The sequence below is a fragment of the Penicillium cosmopolitanum genome (genome assembly GCF_028827165.1).
Source record: "Penicillium cosmopolitanum strain IBT 29677 chromosome Unknown utg000011l:1.0-3548175.0:1.0-3550911.0, whole genome shotgun sequence".
NCBI classification, from domain to species: domain Eukaryota; kingdom Fungi; phylum Ascomycota; class Eurotiomycetes; order Eurotiales; family Aspergillaceae; genus Penicillium; species Penicillium cosmopolitanum.
Genome location: NW_026622681.1, coordinates 1,849,012 through 1,869,735, shown reverse-complemented (window position 1 = coordinate 1,869,735; position 20,724 = coordinate 1,849,012). Strand labels below are relative to the sequence as shown.

The window sequence follows — 20,724 nt, the reverse complement described above, 5'->3', positions numbered from 1 at the left end:
AAGTTCCCGGCAGCGCTCATGAATAGATTGCTGGATAAAACTTACAGAGAAGTAAAGACAAGGAAAATGGAGGATAGATGGGGGGGGTGATGGAGGAAGCGGAGGGGATGTTGCCCAGGTGTTGCGATGGTGGGGGGGGATGCTGCACGTGATACTGGGACACCTAGAGGGGGGCAATAAACAAAGCACCGGGGTAAAGTATAACTTGGAGGAAGAATTACGATAAGGATGGTAGGGCGAAAGGATCTGATGCTGATGATTTAAATCTATTTATTGGAGAAATTTATTATTGCCTGTCAGGCATCCATCAAATCTTGACGAGGTTCCCAGCTTTGATTTTGTCCCGCCACAGCCAAAGGTACACAATGTACTTGTACCATAACTATATCTACTATTGCTAAGCACAAGTGTGAATTCCCAGTTCTGCGGCACCGGCAGTAGGTGGAGGATCACACCACCTGGTGAATCTGCATGACATGCTTTGATGTACATGAATCCACAATTTCTACCTGTTGTTCATGTACGGAGTAGTACATGTTTAGGGTCTCCCTGCCTGCAGTCTAAATTTGGAGCAAAGCCCAACCATGGAACACTCCGCCGACACGTCAGTGCCTCCGCAATTTACTGTTCGCACATATGTATACATCCTACTTCTATAAGACACATAAGTATGATGTATCTCCCTTATGTGATTAAATTGCAACATCTCAAATTCATAACACTCATGACATCCAATTCATACCAACGTCAAATATTTAGCTAGGCGTCACAATTAGGAGCACACTCGGCCAATACCGGCAGACCTCTCCAACATAATGAATCTAGCAGCCTAAGCCTTCGGGGCAAATCTGGAGCGAGTGCGATCGGCGACGGCCTTCTCGTTGAAAATAAAATTGACACTCTCATGGGCAACGGTGGCCTCCGCCCACCGCTTGAAGCGTGGGGTCTGCTCCAACAGTTTAGGCAGCTTGGCACTCACCAGACCGTGCTCGGGCTTAGCGAATCCCAGTAAGCGGAGCACGAAGGAACCAGTTTGAACCTGGTGTAGGTGAAATATATCAGCATTATGTCCAGGCATATATGAAGTTTGGAAAGTAGCAAAGGGTAAAGAGGAAGGGAAGAGAGAATGATGACATACCTCGGCCAGGGTAAGCTTATCGCTACCTCCAAAGAACGGGCCCTTGCCCTCTGTCGAAGCGAGCAGAGGCTCGACCTCCTTCTTAACAGCAGCGAGCACGTCCTCAGCAGCAGTGTCACGCTCCGCCTCATTGGTAGCGCGCAGACCGGCGAAGAAAGGTGGGAGAATCTTGCTTATAAATGCATCGACGAAGAGAGAAATGCGGGCCCGGTAGAGAGCGTTCTCGGCCGGGCCTGAAGGAGGGGAGAGATGGGAGGGGTGGGCATCAGCGATGAATTGGGCAACAATGCCGGACTCGATGATGATCTCGCCGTTGTATGACAGGCTGGGAACAAGGCCACGCTGGTAACATATAGGTTAGTACATTCGTATATCCTCGTATTTGGTCTGGGCATGGGGAGGGGGGGAATGGTCCCAAGTTCTTTAACGACGTCACATACGTGGTTCACTTCCAGATACCAGGGCTCGCGGGGAGTGTCGAGGTCAATGGTGACTTCTTCATAGTCGAGGCCGGACTCCTTGAGAGCAATGTGGGCGCGGTGTGCCCATGGGCAGCCGCGGTTTGTATAGAGGATAATCTTGGAGAGAAGACATGGTTTTAATCGGGGGTGGTTGGGATGTAAAGTCGGAACTTGGATTGGATCCAGAAAAGGAGGGGAGACGCCATAATTTATGGCATCGCGAAATCCGGTGGAGGGGTGGATGGATTAGTAAAAGCAAATGGCGAAATCGATGCCGTGGTCGGTGCCCGCTTAACCCCGAGGCGGATAAGAAATGATGCAGAAATGTGGGGGGAGCCGGCCATCCATGGGACTTCCCAGTGGTCCACCCCGGCCTGTCGTGCTACACAGTACATATGTATGCAGATACTAGTACTTTTGGACATGGTAGGGTGCAAGGTCAACTTTTTCAATGAAATTCGAGTCTAATTATGTACATACATTAATGCGTGCACTAAAGGGTATCCCAATATCCTCCGGACTAGAAAGCAATCATCAAATGACCACACGTCGGGGCTCGCGCATCAGGACGGACCCGATGGCTGAGACCGTACATAAGAAGACAGAACGCGATCAAGGCCAGCCTCGGTTGGGGGTAGTGGACCTTGCTCCGTAGCGCCAGCGTCCGGTTTTGCGGGAAATAGATCAAGGAGAAGATAAGAAAAAGGTTAAGAAGGAAAGGACGAGATATGAATCGCCGTAAAATGAAGGGGGGTATATAGAATACGAAGAAAACTGAACACAATCATCCCACCTGCATCGAAGAGGACGGTGGCCAGCCTGGTGGAAAAGGATAGGTGAACTCTTCGCGTAAGCTGGCGCGACGAATGACAATGCTGCACACGCTGTCGTCAAGGCGTAATTGGGCATGAAATCAAGGGAAAGAAAAAGAAAAAAGTTGTTTTCCCTTGACTCAAAGCTCATCTTCATCCTCTGTTATTCCACCTTCAATGATCTTTCGCCAATGTTGTGGAAGGCAGATGCAGACAAGCGGGAATGCCTTGATTTCACCGGAGGGTGCTGGCGATGGACCGGGCCGTTGCGAGCCACTAGAGACACCGCTGTCGCGCTGCTCACGATGAATGTCGTAGTCTTCTGCCCGCTCGGGGATTCGGACACCAGTGGCCCAGCCATCGTCCCAAATACCAATCACCTTGAGCATCTCACCGCGGTCCAGTTCGAACTCATCGCCTGCCCGGGCAGAGTATGCCCACAGGGCAGCCACCTTGTCGCCGGGGTGAATCTCATCTTGGGAGTAGTAGTCGCGGAAGTATGACAGCTGCTCGGACTGACCACTGGTTACACCTTCCGGGGAAGAGTAAGTGTTCGCCGTGCCGGAGCGAGGCGAGCTATCGCTCTCTAGTCCAGCCAGAGCAGAGCTGCTCGAAAGCGAGCCATGACGTTTTCCGGTCACAGGAGGGATACTCCTACTTCTTGACATGGCCCCCGGGCTTGCACCCATGGCCTCGGAGTCAGAAGAATCACTATACGGGCCCTTGGTTCCTCCACCTCCAAACATCGACCGCGATGTTCGCGAATAAGCGGGCGAGGAGCTTGGCATTTCGCGTAAGGCAGACATTCGTGTGACACGGCCTCCAGGGACCATGTTAATGTTGGTTGGGCTGTCAGTCTGTTGCATAGATGGAGAGCCACCTTTTCTTTGTGGGTTCGGTTGGTTGAGTGCGGCATCAGTCTGTGATTGTTTACGGCGACGGGTGCGGATGCAAAGTAAAGCTGCTAGGGCCGCCAAAATGGCAGCTGCGACAACAGAACCGATTACAATTCCAGCGATTGCACCTCCAGACAAGCCCTTGTTCGAGGTATCGGCATCAGCTGCCGCGGAAGTAGTCACAATTGGCTGGAGAGTGACAGTTGCGGCTGGGATCGAAACTCCATCGCAACGGGAGGTGGCATTGGCGCTTACACAGCATGTGTCGGTCGAATTGGGAGAGCTTGAAGCACAGTACGTGCAGAGACCGATCGTGTTGGACGAAAAACCGCAGTTCTTTGATTCGTTGTCGGATCCTTTGACACAACTACCGCTAAGGGAGTTGGATGGCGATGAGCAAACAGTGAAATCGGCGCGGATCTGTTTCATATAGTCTTCGTCGGTACCAGAGCAAAGATTGCTGTTGACCATGATTTCTTGTTCGCTTGTGGCCCAAAGTGCGCAGGACTCGGCACATAGCGGTTCGGATTCTGTGTCAGACAAGTCGCAGTCCGACTTGGAGCTCTGGATGAGGCTGCTGCAGATCACACTGGTGGTGTATTGGCTGTAGTAGTCGTTCATTGCGCTGTTGTTCAGGCCTTCGCAGCCCAATACTTCGGAAAAACTACGCGCCTTGGGTTAGCCACACGGTACCTTCACCTCAGTCGTTGCTAGCCACACTTACTGTGAAGTAACATAAGTTCCCTGAACGTAATCGCTCAGAGATTGATCGAAAGAAGTCAAATTAGAAACATTCTCTAGCCATGGGCTGTGGTTATTGAGTTAGCGCATCCGATTGAATCCCATCTCAGATCGAGAATTTGAACGGGTCGACTCACAAGTCCGCATGTTGGCTCGAATTGGTCGATACCGAAGCGCTTCTCCAGGCAGAACAGGCAGTCGACCCTGATAGAGAAAGACATGAGTTCGCCATGCCGGGTGAAGAAGACCCTCAATGGTCCACGCGCGAACCGAGGAATGTGGGCGTGTGGAATGTGTCAAGGTATGGTCGAGAGCCGGAGATTATACAAATCGCATGTCGAGGTTGAATTTTTCTCTGCTAAAATCTTGAGGGAAGAGGTCGACCACAGGCCACCGGAGAGTAGCGTCAAGCTCGAAAGGGAAAGGAAGGAAGAAAAAAAGGCGCGAAGAGAAGGGCAGGATAAACGAGTGACTTTCGGGTGGACAATGCCGTGGGACCCGCAGGAAGGAAAGATCGAGCACCCCCGGAGGCGCTCTCTCGATCAAATTGAATCGAAGTGGGAGAATTGGAGAGAATGGATGACCAATCGAGAGGAGAGACGAGGAGGAGAAAGGCCAAGTGCTAAAGGTGAAGAGTGAGGTGTGAGGTGTGTGACTTTGGGGTGGAGTCGGGGTGGGCTGGGGAGGACCCGATTTCCCAGGGGTGAGACGAACTTGACTGCGAACCACCCGTGCCTGAGAGAGAGGCTGGACCTAGAACCTGGAACTAGGCAGAGAACAGCTGTTTACAGTGTACGCAGAGTACCTCGTACTGTACACAAAAAGGGGCCGAGCCCAACGGTGTTTCTAAGCCGTGCCTGTCTAAGCCTGTTTGGTGAGTTGGCGTGTTTCATCCTCCACTCACCAGCTTGACCGAGGACCCATCGACGATCGCTATCACCCACCCGCGCCAATTTGGGATTTGATTTTGGATCTGTACAGTACAAGACGAAGAGGGCGGAGTACAGATTCCTCGGTAACCTCTACGCAGCCACCGGGAATCCGCTGCCTTGCATCCTGCACAAAATGATGTGAGCTATCCGCGAGGGGCGTTGCAGATGTCACCGAAACTGAGTCTGCACGGCTGATCCCGGCGCAGAATGGGAGTGACTCTGCAGAAAGAGAACTTGAAGTATTGGTATTGCCAATGGTTAGTGACAATATGTCTGCCATAAGATATATCCCTAGATATACATAGATATAGATGTAGTATGTAGATGTAGATGTAGATGTAGATGGAGTGTACCATGGTTACTGTTGATGCATCACATGATCAACGTCATCTGATCTGGAGCAGGCTGCCACTCAGCACCACGACAATTGCAATTGCCATCACCATCTCCATTTACTCCTCCAAGTTCATGTTCATCACTTTGTTCCTGGGAAAAAAGTGGTTCCTTGCGATACATACCAGCTCCCTCGTCCATTAAATTTCTTCTCGTTCTCAGACCTCGTCATTCACCCACACACTCGCTCTCCTGCAGGTGATAGAGCGCAATCTCACTTCCCCCTTCCGTCTGGCGCCATGTGTAGCTCCGATGTCTTCCTGGCCGTGTTGGCCATTCTCTTCCCACCTATTGCTGGTAAGCCCACCCCGATGATCGTGAGGGTCGACTACTAGTAGTTATCCCCTTACTATCTTCCGATAAATCCATATGACTATGGAAACGCTAACCCGTCTCGCGCCCCCCCCATCAGTCTGGATCAAGGCGGGGATCTGCACTGCCGACTCCATCATCAATATCGCCCTCTGTCTACTGGGCTACGTCCCGGGCCTTATACACGCCTGGTATATCATCCTCAAATACCCGGATCCCGACTATGACAACGTCGCCTATGAGCCCATCCCTGGTGGCTCCAGCCAGCGCCGTGACTTGGAAAATGGCCGCGTGACCTACTACTATGTTTCAAACCCGCCTCTCCAGCACCCCTCCCAGCAGCGAAGCTACGGCGCGACCCAGCAAGCTCCATCCAACTCGAATGCCGCGCCCAACCCCTCGGGCAACCAGCCATCTGGTAACAAGGCCCCCGATCACCCGCAAGAGGGTGCTGCGGGCAGCAGTGGACAAAATGCCCCGCCTACATACGCGGAAGCCGTGAAGGGCGACAACAAGATTCAGACCCAGGATTAAAGTACGAAGTGGAATGGCTGTTAAGCAGCTACCATGGTCTCAGTCTGAGTCTCATCTTCTTTCCAAGTGTACACCACTTGGGTTCATCGTAAGCGCACCAGGGCGGATCTTTTATGACTTTGACGAGAATATGTTTTTTGTAGTCTTTTTTTTCCCTATTCATCGCTGTCTTATCAATAAGCCGGTTCGCAGTCGGCTCCTTTTCCCATTTCCCATTCCACTCAATCTCGTTATTGTCTCTGGATCCAGTGGAGGTGGTTGTTGTATCACAGCGGTCGCTCGTTGGCTCCTCTCCGGGGCTGTATTATTTTTCATCGGTCAAGGTGGAACTTGTCGAAACAATGGATAATTAATCAATATATCCTGCTTCCATAAATCTTGGTGACATACGCTTGAAGAAAACTTGCAGAGTGCCCGCTATCCGTCAGGGTAGAGTTCACGCTGATAGAGCAAGCTGCCCGTAAGCTCGGGTCACTTCAAGTTGTAGTGCTCAAGAGCGTCAAGGTCATAGATTAAGTTCCTTGCGAGGTTGTCTGTCGTTGATACCTGGGTAGGTACTACTAGTAGTGAGGATGGTGGAGGTCTGGATAGCCCGTCTCCACCAGTCCGGGACTCGGATCTTGTTGGAAACGCCTGGTCGGTTAAAGCCTGTAGGCACACAGACTAGACCGCTGGAGCTATTGTGGTAGATTCTAGCGACATGCGAGTGGTTCCAAGCGAGGTCCAGCTCAACCTCCACCTGGACAGCCCTGGAGGGTTTGGAACTTGAAGTTAAGTTGACATTAACAGTGGGGATATATATACTAGTACTACTACTACTACCTACCACCGAGCATCGGGAGAAGTAGGGCAAGCACTGGCACACTACTAAGCAAATGCGACTGGCTAGGCTCTCGAATGTGAAAAAAGACAAAGAAATTAGTAATTATTTGGTCCATAAACACGGAGAATACCTAGTTAATATACTTCAATATGCATAGACCATATCTGTATTGATGTCGATAGGACATCTGATAAGCGGCCGACCCAACCCGCTCCGAGATGCCATTGGGATGTCCAGCTCCTCTTCCGCGGGACTTGAACTCCAACACTCCTCAACAACCCCTCCTGGCCCGAGGCCCCTCATATCGGCCATGCAGTCCATGCCATTATTACTTCGGCAATCCATCCGTTCAACTCTACAAGTCACACGCTCAACACCCAGACCATTGCACGCAATCTTCCGACCGACACCGCCGAGCTCTTTTCCCGCTGTCCCGACGCGGAACTTCTCAATCTGCCTCCAATGCCGGTTCCGCCGACAGTCGGGACTATACTCAGCATACGATGATAAAGGGAAGCCAATTAATGATGCGGAGAGACTGCACCAGGCTATAAAGGAGGCTTCCTCGGACGCGATTCCCATCCCGGAGACTGGGACCGTTGGCAAGGAACCTCCGCTGGATGCCTCCGCGGTAGAGGTCGATCGCGCCGCGGAGCAGGGGGCATCTCAGGAGGTTGAGAAGGAGTCAATTTATAGGACGGAGTCGGAGCAAGCAAACAGTCAGGAAACAGGTGCCGATGGTGTTCGGAGCGGCGGACTCCCGTCGTATTTGGAGAGTCGTCGGTCACAGATGTCGAAGCAATTCACGACTATGATGGATAATATCCAGTCCAATGTATTTGTGGCTGGACAGCGTCTAAACGACTTGACGGGCTACTCTGGGATCGAAGCTTTGAAGAACGAGATTCACAGCCAAGGTAAGAACCCATGCATATCTCCAAAACAGGTCGCGTATCTTGAATCTAGAGCTAACTTCTTCTTGTTCCACATAGAGGAACGACTCCGAGCCGCCAGATCAAACGTTCGAAAAGCCAAGGACGAATACTCAGCCGCTATCACCCGTCGCTCGACCTCCCAGCGTGAAGTCAATGAGCTCCTCCAGCGCAAACACGCTTGGTCTCCAACAGACCTGGAGCGATTCACCCTTCTCTACCGAAACGACCATACCAATGAGGTTGCTGAGGCGGAAACGCAAGAAGCCCTCTCCGCCGCCGAGCGCGAGGCCGAAGAGGCGGCCGCTTCATTGAGCAAGAGCATTCTATCCCGCTACCACGAGGAGCAGGTGTGGTCTGATAAGATCCGCCGCATGAGTACCTGGGGAACCTGGGGTCTTATGGGTGTCAACGTCCTGCTGTTCCTGATATTCCAGATTGCTGTGGAGCCATGGCGCCGGCGCCGACTGGTCAAGGGCTTCGAGGATAAGGTTGTTGAGGCTATTGAGAAGGAGAAGGCGTTGATTCGCACCGAGATTGCCGAAGGCACTACACCCGCCTTCGCTGCTTTGGCCTCGGCTACTCCCGAACAGGTTGATTCTGCGATCGAATCTTCTATCTCCACCCTTGAGACCTCTACTACCGAGGAGCCGGCGAAGCCAATAGTGGAGAGTAGTAACACAGCCGCACTCGTGTCTGAGACACCACCCACGGCTACTCCCGAGTCTCTTTACTCCCGTCTCTCTAATATCTCCTCCTCGCCTCTCTCCCTTGAATACTGGCAGACCGCTTTCAATGAACTCTTCAGCGAGCGCAGCGTCTCTACTTCACAACGTGATCTTACCGTCGCTTCTATTCAAAGTGCCGCAGCCGGTGCAGCCGTGATGGGCTTGGTGATTGCCTTGGTAAATCCCCGATAGAAGGCCCTTGGATCTGATTGTACATGGCGGACAGGAAAGGAAAGAGATCTTGTAGGATGTTGTTCATCTTAGATCTCACGCCTGACATCGAGGCTTTGCTACATATCCCCTGTGACTAATTGGTCAAAATACATGTACAGATGAAGAGATAGAATTATTTGGGTTATCAGAACCCCATGTACTGTTATCGAAAAAGAAATTCCCACCACCGAAGCCCTCGATATACTGGTAGCCACGATCCGTCTCATCCACTCTTACAGGGAACCTAGATATTAGCTAGCAAAGGCGAGAATGTGGATAACAAAAGAAATGTCATGACTAGGCAATACACTGGCAAATATAGAACACAAGGTATGTACTGTACTCAAGGAGACACCCAGTTAGGCGGAACAGCCGGAGTAGAGGGTTCTCCAGAAAAGAGACAATCCGTAGATCAATGGAGGCGAGGGCCGAGGACCAAGGACAACAGTGTAAAAGGTATGAAAGAGGCTCATTTTTTGTCCATAATTAAACACGGTCTCTTTAATCTTGACACGACACACACGGCCCGCTCTGTCTAAAACACAAGGGATAAAAGGAAAAGGAAAAGGAAAAGAGAATCACAAGCACATACACAAAGACACGATGAAATGTCTTTACCCAAGCAACCAAAACACTGGTCTAACTCTCAACAAGGGATCATTTTCCGACGCACAGAAGAAGTTCGGCTTTCCAGGCGTTTTGTTTATGATGAGGAATTGTTGTTCGGGCGATCCGTTTATCCGATGACGAGAGTGTCATCCTCGGGGAAGTTGTAAGCGGGAACCTCCAGGTTCAGAGGGGCAGGGCCCTTGCGAATACGACCGGAGATATCGTAGTGGGAGCCGTGGCAGGGGCAGAACCAGCCGCCAAAGTCACCGGCCTCACCGATGGGCACACAACCCAAGTGGGTGCAGACACCCAGCATGACCAGCCACTCGGGGCGCTGGGCGCGGTCCTCATCACGCTGAGGATCACGGAGACCCTCCCACTTGATCTCGCGGGCCTCGTCGATCTCACCCTGGGTACGGTGACGGATGAAAACGGGCTTACCACGCCACTTGATGATGACCTATTGATGGGTTTAGAGATTGGAGGGGAGAGGAGGCGAGAGGAGAAGAAGTCCCCGGAGTGTGGGGGAAGGGAGAAAACACATACGTTCTTGCCCTCGGGGATAGCACCGAGAGAGATCTCAACCTTGGCCTGGGCCAGGACGTCGGCGGAGGCGGACATGTTGACCAGGAAATCTGTAGGTGAAACACGCGGTCAGTCACGATGTCGCCCAAATCTCACCACCACGTGTGTATGATGCCCCGGATATCGTCACTCCCGATCAATTGCTTCCTTTATCTTCCTCCACAGTCGTTTATTGCATCCATCCATCTCATTTGCATCGGGAAAGTAAAAGGTAAAGAGGGAACGTACCCTGAACGGTGGCCTTGGCACCGACGGCGGTAGCCAGACCCATGGTGCCAGCCATGAAGTAGGAGAAGACCTGGTTGGAGCGGGGGCTGTTCTTGGACTGGTATTTGCTGAAGTTGGGGATCTTCAGAGTCGAGCCACGCTCGTTGGCGGTGGCGAAGGGGCTCTCGAAGGAGGACTTCGCATCGGCAACTCCCCTCCGCTGTTGGCAGGAGGTGACGGCGGCGCGGGAGGTGGGCAGCTGCTGGCGAGCGCAAGTGCGCAGCAGAGTGCTGGAAGCGGAGGAGAGCGACATGGTGAGTTGACCACGAAGGGTATGTCCGCAATTGGGGGAGTGAGTGGTTGCGAGTGGGTAGGGGGAGTAGGAGGTGGATGAAGTCGGAAGTGAAGTTGGAGCCAGAGCTTTCGCTAGCGATCGGAATCACGCGGCCTCTGATTGGCTGAGCGGGTCGCCGACACCTTGCCGAGTGTAAGTGCTACAGTTAGTACGCTGTCGAGTCCATATATGTACTGAAATTAGAGTAAATAATGCAATTTTAATTCTATTCTCCTACTCGGGGTATCATTGATCATTTAAACAGTGAAACACTTTCTTTTCCTGACCATTATTCCCGCTGGTATCTACAGTAGCCGCTCCCGAGACGTCCCGGCATATCAAAAAAACACCCAAAAACTGACCCCGAAATTCCAGATAACTCCAATGCAAAGCAGGTGAACGCAGCAAATCCTCTTGATGTATGCAAAGAACAATCACATTCCCTCCATTCGAGGCTCCCTCAATCCCTCATTTCAACATCCGGGTCCTGAGCGGTCGGCCCCGGGGCTTCGACTGTCCGGTCCGCAATCAACGCGCTCACAGGCACGACTGGCGTTCGCGGAACTGTCGGGGATGAGACCGTCGATTCATTCCCTTGGCATTGTTCTTCTCGGGAGTCGAGCCATTTGCCTTGGCTGGTGCCGCGCCAGTTCCATTCAGCGTGCGCTGGCCCTTCTCCATCTCGGTGGATTCCTTGGCCTTCTTCTCTTTGAATTGTTTGTAGGTCGTAGTCTTGGGAATAACATCGGAGAGGAACTCGAGGTTATCGGTATGGGAGACTGCGCTTGCTATATGAGATATTGATATTAGCTTGGCCCGTTTCAATGCGTCGCTGCGACGTCGCAAGTGATCACCAGACTACCCACCGAGGTCTTTGTATTGAACGGTCTTGCGCGGTTTCCGTTCGGACTTGACCACATTGTGGCCTTGCTCGGCGAGGTGTTTGATAAACATCTCCTATGGGTGGTGTCAGTGAACGTGTATGCAGATTGTATGTGTATGGCGGAGGAGGTAATCGGGGACGTACAGTAGCCATAGCAATGACGAAAGTCGCGTTACTGGAACATTGCACAATATCCTCGTCTAGCTGAATGATCTTCTTGATTCGGGAGACTAGACGATGGTTAGCCAAGTTCGTTCTTGTCCTTCAGACCTGTCATTTTTCCACAAACGTACTGGGCAGAGCACTCTGGCCGGTGATCTCCTCCGACTCGGCGGCATTCTTTGAAGACATGGCGGAATAATATGAAAGGAATCGGCAACCAGAGAGTCCAAAATGAACTATTGCACCAAGTAGCACAGAGAAGCACGAATCTTCGAGGGGTTATGGCGAAAGTACGCGAGGGTCGGAAATCCAAAGGTTAAAACGCGTGAAGTTGGCCCAGCGCGGTCCAAGTGCAAGTGCAAGTGCAAGTGCAGTGCAGGTGCAATCTTATCTCAGCAGCCTCCCCGTTATCGATTAACCACCTGGTTACCTCTGGACCTTCCATCGCATACATCCCAACTTCACTGTCGCTGTCGCTGACTCCCTTTCGACACTTTGCAGATCTCTTTTCATAACTGGCAAGAACTTTGGGAAATTGAACCGCCTCAATCCTCGGCGACAACCTTTGCGATTCTCCCCCATCGCGGCGGGAGAGCATCATCGACTACCAAGCCTTTTAAGCTCGATTATGCTCATATAACCGCCCCGCTTGATGTTATGACCTCGTTACGCCCCTCCTCGACCTCACTGCGGTCGCCTTCTATCTTGTCAGAGCGCCGCGACCTGCGCATACTATCCGGTCGATCGGTCTCCTCCCAGAGGTCCCCTATTCGTGAAACAGCTCCCGAGCCCCAACCCACCGCGACAGAGGAAATCAGTGAGATCAAGCGCTATGAGGATTTTACAACCATCGATTGGGTTCAAGATGCTGTCTATGAGCAGAATCATCGCCGAGCAAAGCGACGGAATGGTGGTGGCTTTTGGGACCAAGAAGGTATCTTTGGTTGGCGTCGCAAGGTGATCGAGTCCTACGATGCTGGCCAGGCTTGGCTCGTCGTGACCCTCGTGGGAATGGCGATTGGATTAAACTCGGCGCTATTGAATATTATAACCGAGTGGTTATCCGATATCAAATTGGGCCATTGCACGACCGCATTCTATCTCAATGAGCAGTTCTGCTGCTGGGGCGCTGAAGGAGGTACGTGACGTGGCAAGCTTCGAGATTCTTCTCACTGGGTCTACGTTTCTAACTCGGAACTTTCAAAGGTTGTCCTGAATGGAAGAACTGGACTGGTTTTTGGTTGATAAACTACATCATTTATTTCTTCTTTGCAGTAAGATTTTGGTCTGGGGGAAAACAGATGGGACGAGACGGTTTGGCTAAACTTATCTTCTAGGTATTACTTGCTTTCATCGCAGCAATTCTGGTCAAAACATTTGCTCCATATGCTGCTGGCTCTGGTATTTCAGAGATCAAATGCATTATTGCTGGCTTTGTCATGAAGGGTTTCCTTGGAGCCTGGACTCTCCTGATCAAGTCGATTGCTTTGCCACTAGCTATTGCATCTGGCCTTTCCGTCGGAAAGGAGGGACCTAGTGTTCATTTCGCTGTGTGTACGGGAAATGTCATCTCACGATGGTTTGGCAAATACAAGCAAAGTGCTTCAAAAACAAGAGAAATCTTGACCGCATCAGCTGCTGCAGGTGTGGCTGTCGCTTTCGGCAGTCCCATTGGTGGTGTGATCTTTTCACTTGAGGTATGTTTTGCAACGGTTCTACGTTTATGGCGACTGGAGCTAATAGTTTTGTAGGAAATGGCCAACTACTTCCCACTCAAGACTCTCTGGCGAAGCTATTTTTGTGCTTTGGTAGCGACGAGTGTTCTAGCGGTATGCTACCCCCCATATATTCTATAGACCATCACGACTGACTTCATCAGGGCTTGAATCCCTTTCGAACCGGACAGCTGGTCATGTTCCAGGTCGAGTATGATCGCACGTGGCACTTTTTCGAGTTGATCTTCTTCGTATTCCTAGGAGTATTCGGCGGTTTGTATGGCGCTCTTGTCATCAAATGGAATCTCCGGGTAGCAGCCTTCCGCAAAAAATACCTTGGAAAATACCCTATCTCAGAGTCCGTATTTCTCGCCGCGGTCACTGCAATCCTATGCTACCCCAACATCTTTCTCAAGATCAACATGACCGAAATGATGGAGATTCTTTTCCGCGAATGCAAGGCAGGACATGACTATCACGGACTTTGCGAGTAAGAGCACAACTAGTAGCTGCTGCATATGAAAAATGCGTACTAATTATTCCTTTAGGAAAGAGAATCGTCTGGTCATGGTCCTCTCCTTGGCTGTTGCTACTATTTTACGCACCGGTCTGGTCATCATCTCATATGGATGTAAGGTACCGGCAGGTATTTTCGTCCCATCAATGGCCATCGGTGCCTCCTTTGGTCGCATGGTGGGGATTATAGTGCAGGCACTATATGAACACTTCCCCGACTCCGCCTTCTTTGCATCATGCGAACCTGATGTCCCCTGTATTACGCCAGGAACATATGCTTTCCTGGGGGCAGCAGCGGCTCTCAGCGGCATCATGCATCTCACCATCTCAGTTACCGTCATCATGTTTGAACTCACAGGTGCCTTGACTTACATCTTGCCGACTATGGTATGTATTTAATCCATTCAGAGGAGGATTCATGCTGACAGTCCATTTTACACAGATCGTCGTGGGCGTAACCAAAGCCGTTGGCGACCGATTCGGAAACGGAGGTATCGCAGACCGAATGATCTGGTTTAACGGGTTCCCATTCCTGAGACAATAAGGAAGACCACGTCTTTAACGTTCCAGTCTCACACGCAATGACGACCGATCCACTCACACTCCCCGCATCTGATTTCCCCGTTCGTGAAGCAGAGCACCTCTTGAGCGACAACAAGTTCCAGGGATTGCCGATCGTGGAGGACCGCAGCAATAAAACGCTCGTCGGCTACATCGGACGCACGGAACTCCGCTACGCCATTGATCGCGCGCGTAGTGACGGTCTCCTCTCGCCTCGGGCGCGATGCGTCTTTACCAAAGAAGCTGCCGATGCATCAGTCGCACGGCGAGCTTCCGTCTCGGAGCGTTCCCAAGCTCTGGCGCCAGACACTTTTGATGCGATCCAAACGAGCGTGGGTGCTGGATTCGTCGACTTTTCCCGCTACGTCGACCACACTCCATTGAGCGTGCACCCACGTCTCCCCCTTGAGACTGTCATGGAGATCTTCAAGAAGATGGGCCCGCGGGTTATTCTTGTTGAACACCGTGGCCGTCTGACTGGCCTGGTCACAGTCAAGGATTGCCTGAAATACCAGTTCAAGGTCGAGGCCGAGGAGCATGCGCTTGCGGCAACCACAGCGTCGGAATTTTCTTCTGCACCGCTGGGAGGCCATTTAAGTACTCCTGCTTCGGAAACTTTGGAAGAGCGCGTCTGGCGGATCATCCAGAAAGCCATTGGATTTGTGTCTGGCTCATCGCGTGCTAGTCGTCCCGTACGGCTGGGTGAACGCGATCGCTCCGGACAACCGGAATCACCGGGGATTTTGGATGGGACGGAAGACGATGGTTTCGTTGAATTGGAGGAGAGAGAGGGACGGCCTGGTCGCCCTTAGGACTGTAACAATTATGTGGATATAGGCGGATAGAAGAGATGGATGCATTATATACAGCGTTGCTCGTGAAGTTCATTCCGATCATCTTGAACTTTCTAGAATTGGTGCCTTCGTTCCTTCAAGTTTCCATGTACTAATTAAAACAGTAAATAATATGAAACCTCATCCATGGATCCTACTAGGGATTTGGTTTCCCAGGGTGATCTATGGTGGGACAAGATACCTAGGTAGACTTCCAAGGTAGCACAAGCACGATGCTTAGCAGAGCCTCAAATTACGTAACTCCAAAGGCCGAATGCAATATATTCCAACAATATATGATATAAGATATAAGATATCCCTAAAATCAAACTACGCCCCCTCACGCATCCCAACCAAGATACACCCAGCACCCATCATCGCCGCACCCAGCCACCACAATCCACCCACCGCCTCTTGAAAAACAATCATACCCAAGAAAGCCGTCATCAAAAAGTTAGAGGCAGTGTTTGTGATGGAGACCTTTGTTGTCGATGGACCGGCTGTGAGGGCGCGGGTGAAGAGTGCCCACATGATAATGTTGCAGAGGACGTTGAGACCGAGACATGCCTGTTTGCGCCAATCGTGAGTATGTGAATCCTTGCCATTCTGGCCGCGTATAAAAGGTCCGGGACTTGAGAGAAGAAAGAAAGAATGTATCATGACGTACGCCGCGGACGAGGAGTTCTAGGAATGGGGAGGAGGCGAGGCCGAAGATATGGGCGAGGGATTGCGCGAAGGCTGTGGTGTGATTGTCCGTTGTACTGCGGTGGTCAATTGATTTGCTCGTGGATATAAGGGCTTCACTGGAGTTGTCTCTGCACTCCTGCTGGTAGACGTGCGCATCTTACAGTTTCGCAAAGAGTCCGTTCAACGCGGCGAAGGCGCCGCTGGCCAGGGCGAGGACGATCCAGGGGGAGGTCGAGGATTCTGGGGGCGCTGTGGAAAACATCTTGGCTGTTTATATACCCGAGCTGGACCGGCAGCTATGTTCAAGGGAATTAATCACGTATATAGCGAGGTTTGGGTAGAGATGGGGAAAGGAGGAGTTCGGGGAGGTTCGCGGCCGGGGTGATAAGATAATGACTGATCGGCATCCTATTGATTCAACTGGGGGATGGGAACTTGAAGTATACAATGTCGATAGCTCTTTATGAATAAAACTAGAAGCACACAGGCCAATGTCTAGCTATATAGCATTTCAATACATAAATTCTACGGCGACAATCTTTGCAGCCGCCACTGCGCATCATCACCCGAGCCATCAATGCGGATATATCGGAATCGATCATGAAGTCGACTCCGACGACCCTGCCAGAATTCCACAGACTCAGGAACCAGTCTCACACCACCCCAGAAAGGAGGCAGAGGAATCTGCTCCACGCCCTCAAACTTCTTCTCCATCTCATTAACCCATTGTTCAAGCAAAGCCCGCCCATCATCGATATCCGTCTGGTCGATATCGGCAGGGATATCGACGCCAGACGTAGATCCCTCAATAGGCTGAAGTTTCGCAACGCTCTTGCGACGCTGATGCTCGTCCATCTTCCCCGGCTCCGCAGACCAGAGAACACGACTCTGCCAGCTCGCCCAAGCTCCAATTTGACTGCCCCGCTCCCGAGTGCGCCAGTACAGCTCGCTCTCTTCACGACTAAGTGGCTCCAAGAGACCCTCCACCCGAACTTGACGCTCAACAGTAGACCAGCAGAATGTCAGGGCTCCCCACTTATTACCGGCCGTTTGTCCTTCGTCGCCGGGCTCAGGCATTGATCCAATCGCATTGGCACCGCTGACATCTTGCCCGAAGACCTGCGCACCTTTTCCTTCCCGACTGCCCCAATTGCTGTAGACGACCCATCCCCGCTCATCTAGTTCTTTCAGATATAACACACGCGAGCTGATACGGCCCAAGGGCAGGGATGCTGTCGCAAGGGTGCAGGTCTCGGGTGCCGAGCTAGCAGGCAAACGCGGATCACGGAACCAGGCATTGAATTGGCGGAGGGGGTTTGTGCCGTGGATCTGGGACACGGTTAAGGGTGGATTGGTCACGAACTGGTGTGCCCGGGCAGGGTGTGACAGGATCTGGGTCTCGGTCGTGGAGGTCGGCGTCGAGGTATCGGAGCGGAGGGCTTCGCCGGAGGCGAGGTGATATGGGAGGGCTGATGTGGGGTTCGCTGTGGTCTCTGATGCGTTTGGAGTTTCGGAATCAGGTGCAATATCTCCCGGGGCGACTGTAGTGTTGTTGGTTAGTTTTGAAGCTCCGATGACGAGTCATACGTTCCCCGCGGGGCATGTCACGATGTGATTTGCGCATGGTGCGAGGGCTGGGGCGGGGGTTATTTGCGTACAGATTAGCTTCTTTGGACGCCGTGACTGGGCTTCCAGCTCTGTGTCGTTATGCGACATGTTGGATTTGTGGTTGGTGGTGAGTCGAGCAGTGGAAGAATGCTGGGCTTGAAGGTGGAGGTGGGGTTTAAGTTGGCGGGCAGTGCGGGTGTCGATGCGGAGAAACGAGTGGAGGCTGCGAGTAGCAAGGAAACAGAGCCGATGAACCATTTAATTTGTCCAGATTCAATGGCGAGTGTGTAATGGATCTATCTCGAGTAGTAATGGTAATGAAGTGAGGTGGGGAGTGGAGAGGCAAAATTAGTATGGTATGGGTTGATGTCGATTTGGCTGCGGAATTCCCCAATGCATCAGATCGATCGATCGAATATTGGGTTACTTGAGTTACTCCATCTACCATGGTACTTGTACTGGGATTTGGACCCTTAATCACGATAAAGTTCAATTTCCCATTCATTTGAACTACTTAGATTGACTGTCCCATGACTTCCATCTGTGCTTGATGCTGCACGAAGTCCACCATTTCCCATACCAAATAACCCGGGCATTCAAGCCGTATTCAAGCCCCTCGTTCGACCTTGAATTTGGTATAATCAATCTGGCTGTGCCCGATTGACTTTCCATCGCAGATTCCTTGGAACTTCAAGATACCCTCCTGTGCTCCGAACGTGATCTCAAGACTGTATCCGCTGCTGAGGTAGTGTCGGCTGCCATTTTGGACGTTAGATCTAAACTTCGAGAGATCTGCGTCCTCAAAGTCGCTGGTAATGAGCCCGACTTCGTAGATATCATCTGAATCGAGGTTAGCTATGTTGGAGAATCCTGGACTGTCAAATACTCAACCCGAATCGGCTCTTTCCGGTGGATTCTTGAGATCGCAGGCGAGAAGTGGATCGGTCCTTTCCATTGCACCCTCCTGCAGGTCAACATCCACTGCTATAGAGCGAGCCTCATTCTCATGGTACTTTTCGCCCTGTGAACGAAGAGATCGATTCTGTTAGACTCCTTCTATGCCCGGGGTTGTCCTGATAGAGCTCACCTTCTTGATGAACCATTCCACATAACCATAAGCGATCTTTTCGCTTGTCACTGGGTGAATAAAAGAATTGGACTCACTGTCGACGCCCTCGCGGAATGGTCGCCAGCATTCGTATCCGTAATTTCGCCGACACCGTCTGGTGGTAGAACGAAGACTTTGAATGCCGCGGAGGGCAGCACCTTGAACAATGGCCGCTTGCCTATGAAAGAATAGTTCCTCCATGATTAGCCAATGCCACACTATGGCTCTCACACAGCTGGCAAGAAGGCACTCACGGGTTGTCAGGAACAGTGATTTTAATCTTCTTGGAACCGAACTCCTTCTCGAAGGCATCGAAAAGATGCTCGGAGTCACCGAAACCACCGACAAGAATGATTTGCTAATAAATTATTAGACAAGAGATCTTCCAATGATGGCAGATTATACAGGAATAATGAGCCCATGACGAATGCTCGAATGGCTTACCTTGATGATGTCCTTCCCCTCCTCTTTGCGAGCATCTTTGATTTGTTGGCGAACCAGACCGAGGATATTCTTCACGACTGGGTCAAAGAGAGAGATAAGGGTCTCCCTTGGCGCAAGTCAACAACAATTCCACCAATAGCAGAATGTGTAATTACAGGGTGCCTTACTTTGAGATAAAAACCAAACGCTCATCTTCGTCAAAGTATCGCGGATTGGCCTTGTGGATTTTCATATTCAGTGGAAGCTGGTAGGAAGTCTTGTTGTCGGACGGCCCGAAGTTTCTCTTGATCGTCTCGAATGCGCTCATGAAGTCACTGCCAGGGCCCTTAAGCTTCATAGGAAGCTTGTCAAATGCACTGCCGAACCGTGTGGACATTAGCTGGTAAAATTTGCGATCTATGGCAGTTGATCCACATTTGGCGCCTTGTCAAAGTTCCAAAGTTAGCGATAGATATCATGTCATGGTAAGTCGCTGAAATGACCTACCAGTCCCAACGCAGAGCTCTTCAAAGGCCAGATTGGGCTGTTTCTGGGTGACTAGGTATGTTGTGATGTCCTGGGCAATCAGTGTCTCACCATTCATTGACGGATCGGCCTGTAAACTCACCACTGTTCCACCCCCACAATCACAGATCAGAACACCTTCTCCAGGCTGGCAGAGAATCAGTCAGTATATATATTTTCTAATGTCCTTTTTGTAGGCAGAGGAGAAGCTCACCTTGATATTCGCTCCCAGTCCAGTACCGGAGCTCTTCATCAAAGCCGTGATGGCAGCAGCCTCGGGTTCAAGAATCAAATTGATGGTGTCATAGGGTCGCAAATTGTCCTTTGCGAACCCTGCACGACGAGCAGCTTCGAGGGTTAAGTTTCGCCCACTATCAGACCAGATAGCCGGAACTGTGAACCAGAATTCCAACGGCGTCATGTGGAGAGCTTCAGGCGTAATTTGTTTGCCGATCACATTGAGGACGCATTGGTAGACTCCAGACAGGTAGTCAGCGGTAACATCGACGCCAGTCTTGCCATAGGGTATCTGCATGATGCCAGTTTGGCTGGCATGTTCCAGTGTAGAGTCTTCGTATTCGGGCGAGGAGGTGCTTTCATCGAGTTGGAGTTTGAACCAGGAAGATGCCTTCATCCCAGGCTCAACCTGGAAGCCCCATAGATCTTTCTGAATCTGGGGATTCTTTTCGGCGTATGCAATCCGAGTGGGGGTCTTGAGGACATAGTCCGTGTCCCGTGTTGGACCGGGCCATCTGCCGATGACAATGATATCGCTGATTTCAGAGCTCTGGGAGCTCACATAGCTCGCACCTTTTTCGATACTTGATCAGCGGGTGTTAAGAGACAAGCTATTTCCGGATATCTTACCAGTAAATGTGGTACCAAAGTCAATACCGACGATGATCTTGTGGGTCGATGGGAACGCTGGAGACCGGGCCGGGTTGGAGAGGGCAGATCGACGAGTAGATCGACGTCCTGGAGTCTTGACAGGACCCGGAGATTCACCAGGGGATTGACTAGCCTTGCTGGCCTTGGGAGTCTTAGAAGGCATTT

The 20,724-nt window shown here is 51.4% G+C and overlaps 10 protein-coding genes across 10 annotated transcripts; 3 read left to right on the top strand and 7 right to left on the bottom strand.

Moving 5' to 3' along the window:
- Positions 1 to 829: 829 nt before the first annotated feature.
- On the bottom strand, positions 830 to 2,194 carry N7509_012199 (glutathione S-transferase family protein; the record flags this gene model as incomplete). The annotated part of the gene is made up of 4 exons (XM_056636836.1): positions 830 to 1,039; positions 1,139 to 1,480; positions 1,579 to 1,716; positions 2,174 to 2,194. 4 exons carry the CDS (start codon positions 2,192 to 2,194, stop codon positions 830 to 832), a joined length of 711 nt encoding a protein of 236 aa, XP_056482866.1.
- A 357-nt stretch (positions 2,195 to 2,551) lies between these two features.
- N7509_012198 (SH3 domain protein) lies at positions 2,552 to 3,928 on the bottom strand (the record flags this gene model as incomplete). The annotated part of the gene is made up of 1 exon (XM_056636835.1): positions 2,552 to 3,928. The coding sequence occupies one exon, from the start codon at positions 3,926 to 3,928 to the stop codon at positions 2,552 to 2,554; it is 1,377 nt and encodes a 458-aa protein (XP_056482865.1).
- A 1,684-nt stretch (positions 3,929 to 5,612) lies between these two features.
- On the top strand, positions 5,613 to 6,219 carry N7509_012197 (putative stress response RCI peptide; the record flags this gene model as incomplete). Its single annotated transcript, XM_056636834.1, has 2 exons — positions 5,613 to 5,670; positions 5,786 to 6,219. The coding sequence occupies 2 exons, from the start codon at positions 5,613 to 5,615 to the stop codon at positions 6,217 to 6,219; spliced, it is 492 nt and encodes a 163-aa protein (XP_056482864.1).
- Positions 6,220 to 7,352: 1,133 nt separating this feature from the next.
- she9 (putative mitochondrion biogenesis protein (She9)) lies at positions 7,353 to 8,894 on the top strand (the record flags this gene model as incomplete). The annotated part of the gene is made up of 1 exon (XM_056636833.1): positions 7,353 to 8,894. One exon carries the CDS (start codon positions 7,353 to 7,355, stop codon positions 8,892 to 8,894), a length of 1,542 nt encoding a protein of 513 aa, XP_056482863.1.
- A 757-nt stretch (positions 8,895 to 9,651) lies between these two features.
- rip1 (ubiquinol--cytochrome-c reductase catalytic subunit RIP1) lies at positions 9,652 to 10,629 on the bottom strand (the record flags this gene model as incomplete). Its single annotated transcript, XM_056636832.1, has 3 exons — positions 9,652 to 9,984; positions 10,071 to 10,159; positions 10,338 to 10,629. The coding sequence occupies 3 exons, from the start codon at positions 10,627 to 10,629 to the stop codon at positions 9,652 to 9,654; spliced, it is 714 nt and encodes a 237-aa protein (XP_056482862.1).
- A 558-nt stretch (positions 10,630 to 11,187) lies between these two features.
- N7509_012194 (histone-fold domain-containing protein) lies at positions 11,188 to 11,884 on the bottom strand (the record flags this gene model as incomplete). Its single annotated transcript, XM_056636831.1, has 4 exons — positions 11,188 to 11,438; positions 11,517 to 11,607; positions 11,678 to 11,763; positions 11,827 to 11,884. 4 exons carry the CDS (start codon positions 11,882 to 11,884, stop codon positions 11,188 to 11,190), a joined length of 486 nt encoding a protein of 161 aa, XP_056482861.1.
- A 92-nt stretch (positions 11,885 to 11,976) lies between these two features.
- On the top strand, positions 11,977 to 15,299 carry N7509_012193 (chloride channel protein; the record flags this gene model as incomplete). Its single annotated transcript, XM_056636830.1, has 9 exons — positions 11,977 to 11,985; positions 12,197 to 12,833; positions 12,902 to 12,969; positions 13,033 to 13,392; positions 13,447 to 13,524; positions 13,575 to 13,900; positions 13,959 to 14,313; positions 14,369 to 14,417; positions 14,476 to 15,299. 9 exons carry the CDS (start codon positions 11,977 to 11,979, stop codon positions 15,297 to 15,299), a joined length of 2,706 nt encoding a protein of 901 aa, XP_056482860.1.
- Positions 15,300 to 15,650: 351 nt separating this feature from the next.
- On the bottom strand, positions 15,651 to 16,269 carry N7509_012192 (uncharacterized protein; the record flags this gene model as incomplete). Its single annotated transcript, XM_056636829.1, has 3 exons — positions 15,651 to 15,926; positions 15,988 to 16,123; positions 16,169 to 16,269. 3 exons carry the CDS (start codon positions 16,267 to 16,269, stop codon positions 15,651 to 15,653), a joined length of 513 nt encoding a protein of 170 aa, XP_056482859.1.
- Positions 16,270 to 16,532: 263 nt separating this feature from the next.
- On the bottom strand, positions 16,533 to 17,723 carry N7509_012191 (pyridoxamine-phosphate oxidase PDX3; the record flags this gene model as incomplete). The annotated part of the gene is made up of 2 exons (XM_056636828.1): positions 16,533 to 17,548; positions 17,666 to 17,723. The coding sequence occupies 2 exons, from the start codon at positions 17,721 to 17,723 to the stop codon at positions 16,533 to 16,535; spliced, it is 1,074 nt and encodes a 357-aa protein (XP_056482858.1).
- Positions 17,724 to 18,222: 499 nt separating this feature from the next.
- N7509_012190 (Hsp70 family protein) lies at positions 18,223 to 20,722 on the bottom strand (the record flags this gene model as incomplete). The annotated part of the gene is made up of 9 exons (XM_056636827.1): positions 18,223 to 18,455; positions 18,507 to 18,636; positions 18,703 to 18,901; positions 18,978 to 19,081; positions 19,168 to 19,273; positions 19,335 to 19,590; positions 19,654 to 19,819; positions 19,886 to 20,481; positions 20,539 to 20,722. The coding sequence occupies 9 exons, from the start codon at positions 20,720 to 20,722 to the stop codon at positions 18,223 to 18,225; spliced, it is 1,974 nt and encodes a 657-aa protein (XP_056482857.1).
- Positions 20,723 to 20,724: the final 2 nt, after the last annotated feature.